Source organism: Paramisgurnus dabryanus, chromosome 16, assembly GCF_030506205.2.
Source record: "Paramisgurnus dabryanus chromosome 16, PD_genome_1.1, whole genome shotgun sequence".
Lineage (NCBI taxonomy): Eukaryota > Metazoa > Chordata > Actinopteri > Cypriniformes > Cobitidae > Paramisgurnus > Paramisgurnus dabryanus.
In genome coordinates this window covers 23,913,388-23,928,970 of record NC_133352.1, presented here as the reverse complement: position 1 = coordinate 23,928,970, position 15,583 = coordinate 23,913,388, and the positions used below count along the sequence as shown (strand labels likewise).

The following is a 15,583-nucleotide window of genomic DNA, read 5'->3' as shown; positions in this document are numbered from 1 at the left end:
TCACGCTTGCCCTGGGCCACCGGACAGTCCTTTATGTTGAGCCCTGTACTTCATTTTTTTGCCAGTCAAATCTTTAGTCTCTGTTATTTATTTAGATTTGACTCACAATTTAAGCTGAAGTGTACTCATTTATTATAACCTTACACTCAGAGTTCTGGCCCAAACATCTTTCACGCTTGCCCTGGGCCACCGGACAGTCCTTTATGTTGAGCCCTGTACTTCATTTTTTTGCCAGTCAAATCTTTAGTCTCTGTTATTTATTTAGATTTGACTCAGAATTTAAGCTGAAGTGTACTCATTTATTATAACCTTACACTCAGAGTTCACTAGTAAGTGAATTGGTCATGAGAACAGCTGTAACCTAATCCCCCTGCTTTAAAGGTCGACAGTAGCATGCAGACAGTTCAGATGCAATCTGCAGTTCATATTATTCAATATTATTATGTGCATTGAAACACAGTGTAACAGCATTGCCCAGGCATTTGTGGTTATGCAAGACGTGTAAAGACTGGTTTGTTAACATCATATCAACAATATCCCAGCACAGATATTTCTACAGTCCACAAGTTACAACTATGAAGTACATCGTCTTTTTCTCAATGAAGTAAAGTGAGATCAAGCAGCAGTAGAGGTAACTGACTCTCCCACTTTATTTTCAATCCATGGCTTATCGGAATGTAGGCAAGGCCTGCAGATGTAATCTGTCTAATGATATACAGACTTAAGCTCTTTCCGGTGTTTGGAGTGCTGTGGTTTTCATTCAAACAGACTGGGAGACTGTGTCATCTAACCGTTTTACAGCTGAACAAGAAAAACAATGATGTCATTCATGGTGTGTTACTTAAATATGTGTAAAACAACATTTTTCCACAAGTACTTTTGTTCCTTTGCTTAACAAACACAACTTAACATTGCATACAAGTTAGACACAATTAGAGTTATTTAAACTTCAATCTCAAAATGACCCATGCAGTTAAAACCATGATTTGAGTCAAGCATTGACTTTAGACAGGGAGAAGAGGAAGAGACTACAGAGACTAAGAACTGAAAGGCCAGTATAACCACGATCCACTGAGTTACTATGTATGATAGTGTTATACAATTACATAGTTGACATTCACAATTTATAAATGATTATTGTTTGAAAATGACTCGTCCAAAGTAATTTTTATATATAAAAAAGATTTTGAAATATTTAATTAGCTTCTTTGGGCATACAAGACAGGGTGAATGCATTGTTTCGCCATGTTTTCAAATTGAAAGTTCACGTTCTGCACATGTTCTGCTTTACCAAGAAGACATTCACATCATGAACTCAGTAAACGTAAAAACAGTCTTACAGACCCACTTATGTACTAAATTTAGGCTACTCAGATACATATACTCAATTTCGCTTTTCCAAACAACATTTTGTATATATTTTTAAGTAATGCAAAGCAACATTTCAAAAAAATGTATGCAGCTCATTCCCTGTAACTACAGTTCACAACTACAGTGCACTATATATGACTCCCTACATTTCATGTTTTGTGAAGCTACACAGTAATAGCCACGTGTAAAATACCTAAATGTCAGATTAAGTGCTAAGTTTTTCTCTTACTACATCACACAGCCCACCAAGGTCTTCCTATCCGTGTCATCGAAACTTGTGTGGGCAAATCACTAACTTTACAAGGCTGGTGGCACATTTGTTAATGTGCTTCAAATGACATGAGTGACATTTAAACCTCAAACATTACACACCAAAAAGAACAGAAATCACACTGCTGCTTTGGCAGGTTCACACTATCTATCATTAGCTAAGGGCAAAAGCAGTCTGATGAAAGCACAAATAATTATGCATGTGGGAGGAAAGCAATAATATCATTGTTTATATAGTGCTATTAAATGAGACATGATTCTTTGTGTCTCAAATAAATTATTGACAAATTTATGTGTAATTAATAAATTTGGTAATTATGTATAATTAATAAAGAGGTAACTTTTCTCTTGACCAATCTGAATGACTAAGAAAATGAATCAATAGCTAAGTTTACTTGGACACCTTTTGGCCCAACAGGAAAATGAAATCAATCTGATGAACAAATCCTATTGTAGCTTTCACATGAACACTTAATAATGCGATCAGAAGAATGTGCGTGTTTAGATGGCACAAGCTTCAAATCAAAGAATTGATCATTTGCACAAATATAGTTTCGTGCCGTTTCAAGATACGCATACAGGGCTCAATACAAAGGACTGCCCGGTGGCCCGGGGCAAGCGTGAGAGACGTTCGGGCAAGTAAAAGTATTGTCACTTGCCCGATCGGGCCAGTGCTTCACCCACAGTCACTGAAATATATTTTCATCAATGTATATTATTTAACATCTTGAAAGCAGACATTTACTTGGGTAAAACACAATGAAAGAAACTATTTAATATTTTGCATAGTTTACTGTCATTTTACAGGTAAAGCAGAAAAGTTGGGAGCCTTTTTTCGTTGGAACATGTCTGTTGTATATGTATACAATTATATTTGACTTTTGAATTATTATTTTTAAATATGCGACACTGAATTTTTTTATTGGGGCCAAAACATGAACCACTGGCCTGATTGGGCCAGTATAAAAAATGTTTTGCGTTGAGCCCTGGCATACAAGTCGTCATCCTAAAATCGCTGTGCGTCTATTTCAGGTCATAATTAATAAACGACGAGCACACTGAGCTTTGTGCCACGCTGATTATCAAGCAGCAGCAAAAACACCCATTCATGTTTGCCCAAAAAGCATGTTTGACTTCAACTGGTGCTGCAGACCGTCCAAAGTCCACAGTTTTCCTTTGTACTGTATCAGCGCTGTGCCGTGAGCCACAGGTACACTAGGGATGTCCTTTTGAGTGAATACAAAAGGTATAAACCACCCCTTTCAAACCAATTAGATTTTAAATCGGTTTGGCTCTTTTTATTCCGATTGAGGTGTTTACATGGGACATTTTCATTCGGATTGAACATTTAAACCGATTACAATTGTCCATGTAAATGCAGCTAGTGTTGCAATGGGCCCAAGAAGTTTGAGACAAACAAATGATACATTTACACAAGTGTTGCCCGATTTGCCCCATGGTGAGATTGTCCTATCGTCAGCCGGTGAGTCGCCGATACAAGATAATATCAGTTAGCATGGCAAAAGTTGACTCATTTATTTATTCTTATAATGTTATAATGTCCTTTTATTACTTTTAAGCCACTGGATTGGTGGACAAAAAAAAGAAGTTGATTTACTCTGAGGGCAGCTAGTAACACTGTCGCCACCGCAACCTTCTTAAACCTGATGCCATTAATCCAAGCTTGTCATTGATGCAGAGGCACTTTGAATTTTCTTGCATGTCAAGGAGTGCGGGAACAAGTCACTCACTGATTTTAAACCCATATGCACAAAACCACCTCTCTAGTGCAAGGAAATGTCATATCCGTTCATATTTCAAGCTCTGGTGCTCTCTCACGCAAAGAGAAGCTCACAAGCATGCAGTGTGCATTGTTGTCGCAAGTGCGAACATATTAATGTTTAACTATGATGATATTAATAGCATAATAATATACCAACTATTGTCATGAAAGCCACTATCTGCCATATGTCTTACTATCGTAAACCCTAATTCACACACACCACAACTACAATCAGAGAAAGCAGTTTGCTTTATTGCACAACTTTCAGATAGCAAAGTGTTCGCAGTTAGATAAAAGAACAAACGACAAATAATGCTATTTGGAATAATGTACTAAATTAAATTAAGAAGGTTTAAGTTCAATTGAAACATGCAAGATTTATAGAAACTGACTTATTTTAGCCAAAGTAATGGTTACTTGTCTAGCTGACACCTGTCTATAATTCTCAGAACTTTCGATGAACTTTTATTGAATCTAAACTACACATCTATGTTACTAGATTACTTTGCTAAGCAGGGCAGATGTATAGAAAAAGAAACTCTCTATTCATTAAGTCAGTCAAACAAGGCTAAACTGTTTTCAACATTCAGAGAAGACTAATTTGAATGAAACAAGCACTTTCTAAAAATAACATAAAAAAGTGTCTTCATACAGCACAAAGAGGAAATAACTGATGACTTATAAACAATAGAGCGGGCATCATAAAATACATCCTAGAACTCTGTTGACTTTACATGGGAAAAAAATCTTTGGCATGTTGGTTATTTCAGGAAAACTGAGCCAATGTTTATGTTTCTATGAAAAATGCAACGCTCTCCAGATTAAAGGCACAGAACACACAAAGCAGAGATACGTTGGTGTGAACAACCATAAAATGTGATGGATTTAAGATGGAAAAGCTTATCAGGAAAGACAACATTATAAGAGACATTCAGAGCATTCAAAACTGATATGGCTGCCTCATAACATCACAATGTGTGTATTATGAATAGAGCACTTGTAGATTGCCAGAAACATATATTTGTAAGGATGATGTCAGAATGGTCAGGCTGTGCTTCCCCCATTGTGACTAAAGCACTTCCCTTCTTCATTTCCTGTGTCCGTCCGACACTCAACATGTGTTTTACTTCCTTTTGGTCTCCAAGATGCCAAAGCCTTTATTTAAGTTAAAACAGCCAGCTATAGACCCACACCCAAATGGTTGATCCATAAGAGCACGCAGTGTTTCCCATACATTGATTTATTCGTGGTGTCGCACCACTGAATCAACACTGGCCGCCACACATAGATTTTTCATGATTACGATTTACATTTTTTTAAACGGCTTAATTCATTGTTGTGAGCGCCTCTCTCTCTCTTGGATAAAAGCGTCAGCTAAATGAATAAGTAAGTAAGTAAAAAGTTGGCAGTGTTTTCACTGTGCGTTCCCCCGTGTACTTTCTTTTTCAGGTAAACGTTAATAGCCATGGATGTTACCGACAAAGAAGACAACTGATCAAGTTTATCATGGCTTAACAAAAGGTTAGCATTAGTGTTTCTCGATAAAACGCAAACATGACACGATGATGTCACATATATGGTAATTACCGTGTGACATCACCGCCACCACAGTCTTTCAAAATCCTGCGGAAAACACTGAACATGCATGTGTAAAAAAAACATAACCACAGTGCACTATGTTGCTTATATTATGTGAAACTTTTAGGTTGGGGTTGTTCCAGTTACTGTTGTTGTTTTTTTACACTGATGCAAATGCAGTTAGTTTGCTTTAACTCGTGACTGTTCATCTGTGTCACAACTGCAGATCCACCCAAGTGTGCTGTACACATGATATCTTGTACTTCATTTGTATGCCAATATCAAATGGCACTTGAAGATTAAGTACACACTGTAGTATAGTTTATATTTTGTTTAGTGATAAAATATAGTACAACAGTGCTTTTCTAAATGGGCTTATTTGGTTTGAGAATTAAAATAGCAAGCACCAAGACCTCGAATCAGATTTTAAAATAACTAAGATAACCCATTTGTTAAACAAGTTAAACAACCTTGACACATTTGCAAATAAAACATTACAGTCAACATTTTTTACTTGGCCTGGGAGAACTTACAGGCCAAAAAACTATCAAAGTCCCTGAAGAGCAAAGATACATTTGTTCTAGTAAAACAAACCACAGCTGCCTCGGAGAGGTCCTTTCTCGTGAGAAGAAATTCAGTCATGTGAACTAGTGTTGGGCCATATTGTTCATAGTGAGATCATCAGCCTGGGAGAGCGCCATTACAAGATATTATCATGGGTGGGGCAATCGTTTCATTATAAATTTATCTGCTTATTTTTTACTCATTTATGAGTAAAAAACCACTTGTTTTTGTGGACAAAAACACATTACAAGCTCATCTGCCCGAGAAGTCAGAGCCAGGCGGAATACAAGCTCGATCGTGAAGGGAAAAGCACAAAATGCATGTTGATGTCACAAATGGAGGTTAAGCAGGAATGTTAATGTGAAATTATGATGATAATAATTATGGCATAATAATTATTTTAAACATTAATTGGCAAACAAGTTAACTATTGCCTATTCAGACCTCATGATGAATAAAGATGAGCAATCAGGCCCTTCCACGTTAGCCTTAGGGGCTCGTTATAGTTGTGCGTAGGTCCTACGGCGTAGACGTGGCGGCGTAAGCCGAAAGTTTACTAGGGACATCCGCTTATGCGCGCCGTCCGCATGACGTCATTTTCGAAGCAGCAACCCACAAACAAAGAAGAAGCATCAGCTTGTTGTGTATATTTTAAAGAACACCAGCAGTGATTAAAGTAAATAGACAGCGACTTTTGTTGCAGTTTCAGGTAAATCAAATCACTCCTCATCTTGGCCCATCTTTGTTCTTACCGTCGCAAATGGAAAAACTTATGATGCAGGTTTTTTTAACCTGACGGAAGGGGTTCTAGTGGACCAATCACAGCGCTTGCGGTCCGCGTAGAACTAATGTGCCGTTTAAAATTTGGCAAGGTGGGCGTCAGGCTAAGCAGAGCTATGGATAACATTTGGCGTAGACCTTACACACGACTATAACATGGGCTTTACCACTCACCCAATTCTGGTCTGACATAACTTGAGCACAAGTAGCCTAGGGTCATTCAAAGTTCTTGTTAACAATTTACCATCACATCTAACAAAGGTCTTCATCATTTCAGTCATCTACATCATGAGTACAAAGGAACGTGCTGTGCTGGGCTCCATTGCAGCGTTATGTAACCACAGACAGGCTTATATTCTATTTTAAGAGATTCATTCATTTGTAATGGAATTTAACAGAGGTAAACTTCCATTCAGTATCTGCTCTGGAATGTTCAGAATTCCAATTATTGGACTTCATTTGGTATCACAGATTCCCGCTGTATAAATCAGTAAGGATATCTAGACATTTCACAACTGCTGGATCAATATTCATAAACATTAAAAAACACAGGGTGTTTCACCACAAAAAAATAATTGAGGACTACTAACTTAATTTGAAAGTCAACACTGAAAAACAAAACTCAAATTGTTTGTCTTTACTTGTGGCATCAACAAAGGCTATAGACCAAACAGAAGCTCTGTGATGTCATCACCCTCTCTAAACACTATAAACAAATGGTGCATTCTTAGTCTTTCCGCTTGTGTTTATCTTTCTCCCTGTGGATCTGATTCTGGGTATAAAACTGTACAGATTAGCCCCAGTGCATTACAGAAATCTAACGCTCTGTAAAAACGCTTTGCATGCTCCAGGGGTTATAACCTGCCTCTAATCCAGCTCAGGACAGATTTATCATAAGACCAGAGATGGCTCTAATTCAAATAAATCCATCCCAAAAGGTTCAATGCTGGAATTTATTGTAAAATTTCACAGACTTCAATCCCATAGTTGGAGCAACTGTTCACTGTGTAAATTGCTAAACTTTCTTTTTCTGCATTAATCCAGTCTAACTAGTTAAGCCACAGTGTGTTTTTATACTGATTTGAACTTTTACCATAAAAGGCAAAAGTCCGAAACACACAAACTTAAAGAAAACTTTAAAGAAAAGACTATTTAGGATTTGTATCTCCACCCTGCATGACGACTTCCTTTAACGACAGCTGTTGTGTAATAGCAAAAGTTCAGGACTTCGTAATTACACTGAGTTGTGCAACAGGGAATATACCTGGAACCAAATCAGCAACAGAATGTGTAATACTGAAACCAGGCCAGGCAGCAGACTAGATCATAACGCTAGGTCATCCATCCCTAACTTAAGTGGGTTGGGTTCTACTGCGAGTAATAAGCAGGGCTCGACATTGCAAGGCTTGTCCGCTTGTCCGGGACAAGTGGATTTTTTGAAGGACAAGTGTAAGACAAAATTAGTTGTCCGACTGGACAAGTTAAATTTCAAACAATGTTACTTAACGTTATGTGCTGTTAACGACAGAGCAGAACACGCAGCCTAAACACCGAGCGGAATATTGAACAGAGAGCGCAGCGCGCCGACACATACACACGTTTACACCTTGCTGTTATTGTTACTAAATAAGCTGCGCGCGCATGAAACCTGATCGCCGAACACGGTGGGGCGGGACGGCATGTAGTGGAGTGGAGAGTGATGTTTCTACACTTCAACCACGTTTTCATCACTGTGTGTAAAAAAAGCCTATTTAAGTCCTTACTTTTTCTCTTCTAAAGTTCGGTTAAAACACATAATGGGCTTAAAATCTTGTTTAAGAATCTGTTTTATAATGAGAATCTCTCTTTCAGTGCGGTGCGCACCGCGCGACAGCCGATTTGAATCTGACAGAGTTCGTCCCTGTACATTAAAAAATCCCACACAAACATTACAACGTAAATGCTGGATTAAGATTGATTTTATATATAACAGATAATCTAGATACATTAACCCTAATACGTTTTTTAAAACATGGTAATGTTTTAATGTTTTGCTTTAGTCTTTTAATGTCAGACAATCATTGAAATGTGGGAAAAATGAAGAGAAAGGCAGCAGATATAGCATCATTCTTCAGAAAGAGTAGCAAGAAGCAGCCAAATGAATCTTAGTAAAATACATTTCAGTGGCCTACATAATTCACGTGATTTTCTGGTCTCTATAGTTTTTTCAGCAATGGGAAATTTCAAGTGTTTTATTTGATTAAATAGTATAAAAAACATGAGGTTGAATTATGACTATAAATTGTATATTAATCTCAATTCATTTTTAATTGTAATTAAAGTATTGTAGCAATTGTATGTTATACATCATTGTGATTAACACACCTATAATACTTAAAAGTATTTTAAGGTTGGATGATAGAGATTTAATGTGCCACCCCAGAGTAACTGCTGGCCCCTGCCTGGCCACCCCTATGAAACATCCCTGGCTTCGCCACTGATTAGCAAAACACAAAAAATAAATTATATTATAAATCTTTATCCGGACAAGTGACTTTTGTGCATGGACAAGAGAAACATAAATTTACTTGTCCAAAGGACAAGTTCCTCAAAAAGTTAATGTCAAGCCCTGAATAAGCATTAGTAAATAAATACAGTGGTTCCCAAATGATTTTACTTAAGGACCCAACATTTATATTGGACATCATCAAGTGATTCACTGTATCAACTGCATTGCTTTTTGCATAGATTTGTTCATGGTTTTCAAGGATGAAGGCATGACAAAGCATCATTTATGTTCTCTGCAATTAACTATCCAAGCATTAATGCAATGAATATTAATGAAAAATATGGTACACGCAAATACCTGATAAAACTAAACTTCCTGTCAGATAAACATCTGTCGGTACTTTGCACCTTGAATATGTGCTTTTATTACTGTCAGACAAGATTGTGAAAAGACGATACCACAATAAGTCATGTTTAAATGCTGTTTTCATAACTCTTAAGCAACTAAAATAAGTTGTTCTGAAACTTAAACAGATCTCAGTTCAGATCAGTTCACAATTTTGTTAACCAATCAGGAGCCTGTTTGCTGCTGTGGCGGTCACTCATTCAAAGAACACTTGATATTGTCCATAAGCAGTCACCTAGAGCTATACAACACAAGTTCTTATTTCTATAGAGACAGGAATAAAACGGACCTCGCTTGGAAGAGGGTCAGTAAGGACATCGGGCAACCTGGTAAGTTGTAAATACACATTTCACTTTTGAGTCACGTAACATTTATCGACCCGTGCCGTTTATTTTCCCCCTATAGTAAGGTTACTAAATACAAACCGGTAACTCTCTCGATAAATGCACAATCAACATCTGTCATCTAGCAAACAGACAACCGCATAGCACTGCCCCCTCCCACAAGAAGCGGATTTTGCCTCTGACACGCGTCAAATGCTTGCTTTTTCCACGCGTCTACTTCGCTCTTGACACGCAAATGCATTAAAACTGTTCAAGCGAAAAACTAGGCGCGGTAGACTGAAACGCGGTTGATGTAAACGCTAGGGTTGCCACGGTGACCGAATTTTCCCACCGGTTAATCGGCGTGTCACAAACCCGGTGATCCCGGTATCACTGGGTGGGAGGGGCTTATAAATGCGCATGCAGACGTGCACATTTTACTTTCACTTTTGAATTACGCAAGTGTTTAAATGCAGTGCTTGCGTACGCTGCGTTAAATCGCGTATGAATTTGCGTGCAATGCGAGTGCAACAGCTGGTTAAATTAAGTGCTTGAGTCAAGGTGCGCAGGTAATTCTCACAGAAACCGCCAGTCCCAAGCAGAGCAACCGGCTACTTCTCCATAAAGCGCTGCTTGAATGATAGGTTTATTATTTTTCTTGATGAAAAACACAACAACAAAACAATCTCGCTTTTATTAAACATCATATACAGTCTTGTTCAAAATAATAGCAGTACAATGTGACTAACCAGAATAATCAAGGTTTTTAGTATATCTTTTATTGCTACGTGGCAAACAAGTTACCAGTAGGTTCAGTAGATTCTCAGAAAACAAACAAGACCCAGCATTTATGATATGCACGCTCTTAAGGCTGTGCAATTGGGGAATTAGTTGAAAGAGGTGTGTTCAAAAAAATAGCAGTGTCTACCTTTGACTGTACAAACTCAAAACTATTTTGTACAAAAAAAATTTTTCTGGGATTTAGCAATCCTGTGAATCACTAAACTAATATTTAGTTGTATGACCACAGTTTTTTAAAACCGCTTGACATCTGTGTGGCATGGAGTCAACCAACTTGTGGCACCTCTCAGCTGTTATTCCACTCCATGATTCTTTAACAACATTCCACAATTCATTCACATTTCTTGGTTTTGCTTCAGAAACAGCATTTTTGATATCACCCCACAAGTTCTCAATTGGATTAAGGTCTGGAGATTGGGCTGGCCACTCCATAACATTAATTTTGTTGGTTTGGAACCAAGACTTTGCCCGTTTACTAGTATGTTTTGGGTCATTGTCTTGTTGAAACAACAATTTCAAGGGCATGTCCTCTTCAGCATAGGGCAACATGACCTCTTCAAGTATTTTAACATATGCAAACTGATCCATGATCCCTGGTATGCGATAAATAGGCCCAACACCATAGTAGGAGAAACATGCCCATATCATGATGCTTGCACCTCCATGCTTCACTGTGTACTGTGGCTTGAATTCAGAGTTTGGGGGTCGTCTCACAAACTGCCTGTGGCCCTTGGACCCAAAAAGAACAATTTTACTCTGATCAGTCCACAAAATGTTCCTCCATTTCTCTTTAGGCCAGTTGATGTGTTCTTTGGCAAATTGTAACCTCTTCTGCACATGCCTTTTTTTTAACAGAGGGACTTTGCGGGGGATTCTTGAAAATAGATTAGCTTCACACAGATGTCTTCTAACTGTCACAGTACTTACAGGTAACTCCAGACTGTCTTTGATCATCCTGGAGGTGATCATTGGCTGAGCCTTTGCCATTCTGGTTATTCTTCTATCCATTTTGATGGTTGTCTTCCGTTTTCTTCCACATCTCTCTGGTTTTGCTCTCCATTTTAAGGCATTGGAGATCATTTTAGCTGAACAGCCTATCATTTTTTGCACCTCTTTATAGGTTTTCCCCTCTCCAATCAACTTTTTAATCAAAGTACGCTGTTCTTCTGAACAATGTCTTGAACGACCCATTTTCCTCAGCTTTCAAATGCATGTTCAACAAGTGTTGGCTTCATCCTTAAATAGGGGCCACCTGATTCACACCTGTTTCTTCACAAAATTGATGACCTCAGTGATTGAATGCCACACTGCTATTTTTTTGAACACACCCCTTTCAACTAATTCAACTATTTGCCCAATTGCACAGCCTTAAGAGCGTGCATATCATGAATGCTGGGTCTCATTTGAGAATCTACTGAACCTACTGGTAACTTGTTTGCCACGTAGCAATAAAAAATATACTAAAAACCTTGATTATTCTGGTTAGTCACATTGTACTGCTATTATTTTGAACAAGACTGTATGTATATTATAACAAAAACGAGTAAGCACGCGGCTTCTGCCATCGTCTGGTCGGTCAGCTTGCCTCGCACACTGACAGAAATAAATTAAACCTGACAACGGCTGCTCTGTGACGTGACGCGCGTTCAGCTCCGCTGAATTCAGGCAGCAGCAGACACATTCAGCTCTCTCTAACGAAACTAAATGATGTAATTACACGAAAATATCAAAACGACGGTGAAAGACGGTGTCGCGGTGGGCAAGTGATCTAACCGGTGAGAGGCTGAAGCACCGGTAATCACCGTTTCATCGACTATCGCGGCAAGCCTAGTAAACGCAGCATTAGAGGAGGCTGACTTGGCAAGCAGACCGGATGTGACATGGGGGTGTGGCAGTGGCAGCATCAACGATTCCATTTTTTTATTCGAAGTTCGAGGTTGTGTTAAAATCGAAATCGTGACACCCTTACTCACAAGTGTTAGATATCACGCGCATGGACTTTAAAGTTGAGTTCAAGTCCTCCCATGAAATGCAACAGGCTCTCAAACAGGCATGTTCAGTTAGTAAATGATGATAAGGTCAGTAACTCATTCAGTAACTCATGCTGGACTGTCATGGTTCAGGATCTAATGTCACTGAAGCCCATTTTAAGAGCGTTGAAGCCTACAGAACAGAGGCAAACTGCCATTCTTTTTCTTGCTTGTTGTTATTTTTTAATTAAAATTATCGTACATCTTAATTAATCTTAGTATTAACTGCATTACTTAAGTGTGTGTTTTTCCAACTCAGAATCAGAAATTAGTTAAATTAATATTAATGTTAATACAATTATGCAACAACAATTTTTTATAATTTTCGCTTTTAATTTCCCGCCAGGTGCATCCACAATATTCAGTTGGCCCAGAATTTTCATTTTGGTGCATCACTAATTACAACACAACCATTAGCAAAGAATTAAGAGTCTGCAAGGTATACAAGAGACAACAAAGAGAAAGCTGGCATGTGGTAGTTTCCAAACCAGTTTACTATCATTTATACAATAACTATCAGTATCTCCCCATCTGGCTCCCAAACGTTTACATTCCACAAACCAAATGAAGCTCATAAACGGATGAACTCCTGCCATGGCTCAAGAGTGCAACCACTTAGTGCGTGCGACTGTGAATAAACTTTTCAGTGCTTCTTAAAACACATGTAAGCATACAGCCCAACCTACCACTTCCAAAAGAGCCACGTTGTTATGCAGTTGATACAGGGAACACACATGTGACAGCAGACATGCAGCTGAGCAAAGTTACAAATCTTACATGGATTGCACAAATTTAGACACTCAGCCGCCTCTCATTGACCTGACTTGATACGAAGCCCTACTGTGATGCTAAGCTCTGTCCGAGACCTTACGGGAAGAGTTCATGCCTTAATAACTTAAGGTTATTCAAGCTAATTCCACATACAGTAACTCTGCTCATTCAGTTTCAAGGAAAGTCTGCCATTAAAAGAACAGTGGTGGGTAAATTATCTTCTTCAAACAGCCTTGTTAAATTTACAGGAAAGTCTAGCACCACATCTACACGGACAGGAATGCCACATGTGCTGGAAAACTTTGTGAATTTAGGCAGTCTTGAAACTTAATTAATACATACAAGCCCTGTAAAACATACACTGCCCCACATTCAGCATTACATAATTATTAGTCAGAGCAAACCAATCACAGGTCATTTAAAATGTTATATGAAATATAATGAGGCTGTGTCAAAAGTGGCACAGTTTGTTGACATCAGAGTAACACAAAAAATATTTGGCCCTCTGACAAACATCTCACGTCTCACACGTCGGCTTTAGTAATCAAAATACTGCTTTGTTAAAAACCCTGATGCTTGACACTGCTGGACACTGAGGCACAACAGAAGCCAGTGAACAACAGCATTATTTTGTAACATGGCTTTCTCTTTCCCTGAGGTCAGCAAGTCATTAAATGCTTCACGTAGAAAACTTTCAAAAAGGCAACAAGTGTGAACTGAAACAAACAGTTCCAGTTTCAACACTACGGCTTTAATACAAACGTAGTCGCCCTTAAAAAGTTCACAGCTGTCACAAATAGCAAATCTCAGACCAAACTCACACAGACAGGGTGTTTTGACAGCACATAATCATGTGAACAGCATGGGATTTAGGGTCCTGTGATGTGATATATTGATAGGTTCAACAGCTTCCCTAGGGAGTGCTGAGTCTGACATAGCTAATGTTTACAGTGAAAGCATTTCCAAGGTTGAAAGTAACTTTGTTAACTAATATACAACTGCCCATTCATGCAGGAAGAGAAGCAAATTATTTAAATACTAAAGCTGTCTGGAGTCAAGCATAAAGACTGTCAAAAAAATATCAAAACGGTTCTAGGGTAATGCCCAAATCTGAACTTTTAGCAAAGCTATTCTTTAAATTGTAATATAGGCTAATATATGTAATAACAGGCTAATTATCTGATTATACCTACCAGTTTTTTGTTTTTACTCTCATCTTCGCTGGATTTCTTTTTGGAAGGTTTATTTGGGTCCTCCCCTCCAGCTGCTTGCTGATCCATCGTTTTAGTGAAACTTTACTTCAAAACAGTAACTTTAGTTGTAAGTTTTTCCTCAGAATTTTCCAAACGCTTCAAGAAAAATCAAGTTTCTTCAAAAGCCATGCCATTGATGATAAGAAAAAATACAGATCCTGAATTATTATTCCTTGCAGTGCAATGGGATGTAAGTATCCAGTTGAGTATGATGTAAAGCCCTATGGATGAAGTTGTCCAAAAAACAAGGTGTGGTGATATTCAGCCCGGTCCAAAAAGCTCCGGTCCACTCAGTCTATAAGAAAATCAACACATAAAGTACATTACAGCACATTAAATACTACATTAAAAGATACAGCGATGTAGAAAGGCTGTCAGTTCAAGTGAGCTTAAAGTTTTGTCTACATTACCAAAAGCAAAGCTAGACATTAAAACAGTCACCTGAGGAAACAATGCTACTATTTTGTAGCGTCAATTTAACAGCATGTTAACAAATATATATTTTGTAATACATTGTATTAATGCAATGTCACAACCTCAAGCAATTATATAATACTTGTAGATATAAATGAAGCTCCTGCAGAGCCTCGTAAGATGTCAGAAAATGCCTGGGAGTTTTACACAACGCGGCAAAATATTTCATAAACTAAGCACATAAATTGATTTTATTCAGAGAGGAGAAATGACCGTTGATATCCATGCGGTACTTTAACACAGGAAACTGTTATCACAGCGGTATGAACCGCAAAGTACAAGAGTACAGAAAAGACATAGACTCCAAACACATACCCTACTTACACAGACACTACGAAATTATGTTAAATTAAAAAATAGTCGCAAAATAATAAAGAAAACTCACAAAATCTTATTCAAGGCTTACCCACACAACCAAACCTACGAGCCAGGCCCACTATTGTTCCGCCTATCGACGCTCCCAAAACGTCCGCGGTTGGTCACACGCTGGGAAGTATCGAGCAGCGATTGGTCAGTTGAACAGTACTTCCAACTGCGAAGGCGGGATTTCTTCATTTATGGGGTGGAGACTGAAATATAACTGACTGCTGTGTACATGGATAGGATTCAGGCAAAGTACGTGCAACGTCGATAACTGTACAAATCAGAGCATTTAGCTTAATATTATGCAGTATTTTCATAGAGGGTCTTTT

The 15,583-nt window shown here is 38.3% G+C and overlaps 1 protein-coding gene across 8 annotated transcripts in view; it reads right to left on the bottom strand.

Moving 5' to 3' along the window:
- Positions 1-15,380, bottom strand: part of diaph2 (diaphanous-related formin 2) — a 505,065-nt gene extending 489,685 nt beyond the window's left edge. For 6 of the 8 annotated variants that reach the window (XM_065273073.2, XM_065273078.2, XM_065273079.2 and 3 more), the window contains exons 1-2: positions 15,277-15,338; positions 14,358-14,712 (exon numbers count right to left, since the gene is read on the bottom strand). In XM_065273073.2, coding sequence (XP_065129145.2) covers positions 14,358-14,444 — 87 coding nt within the window. In that variant the 5' untranslated portion in view covers positions 14,445-14,712; positions 15,277-15,338. Of the gene's footprint in view, positions 1-14,357; positions 14,713-14,953; positions 15,055-15,276 lie in introns of those variants that run through there. The other 2 variants (XM_065273074.2, XM_065273075.2) reach the window with 2 other exon arrangements.
- Positions 15,381-15,583: the final 203 nt, after the last annotated feature.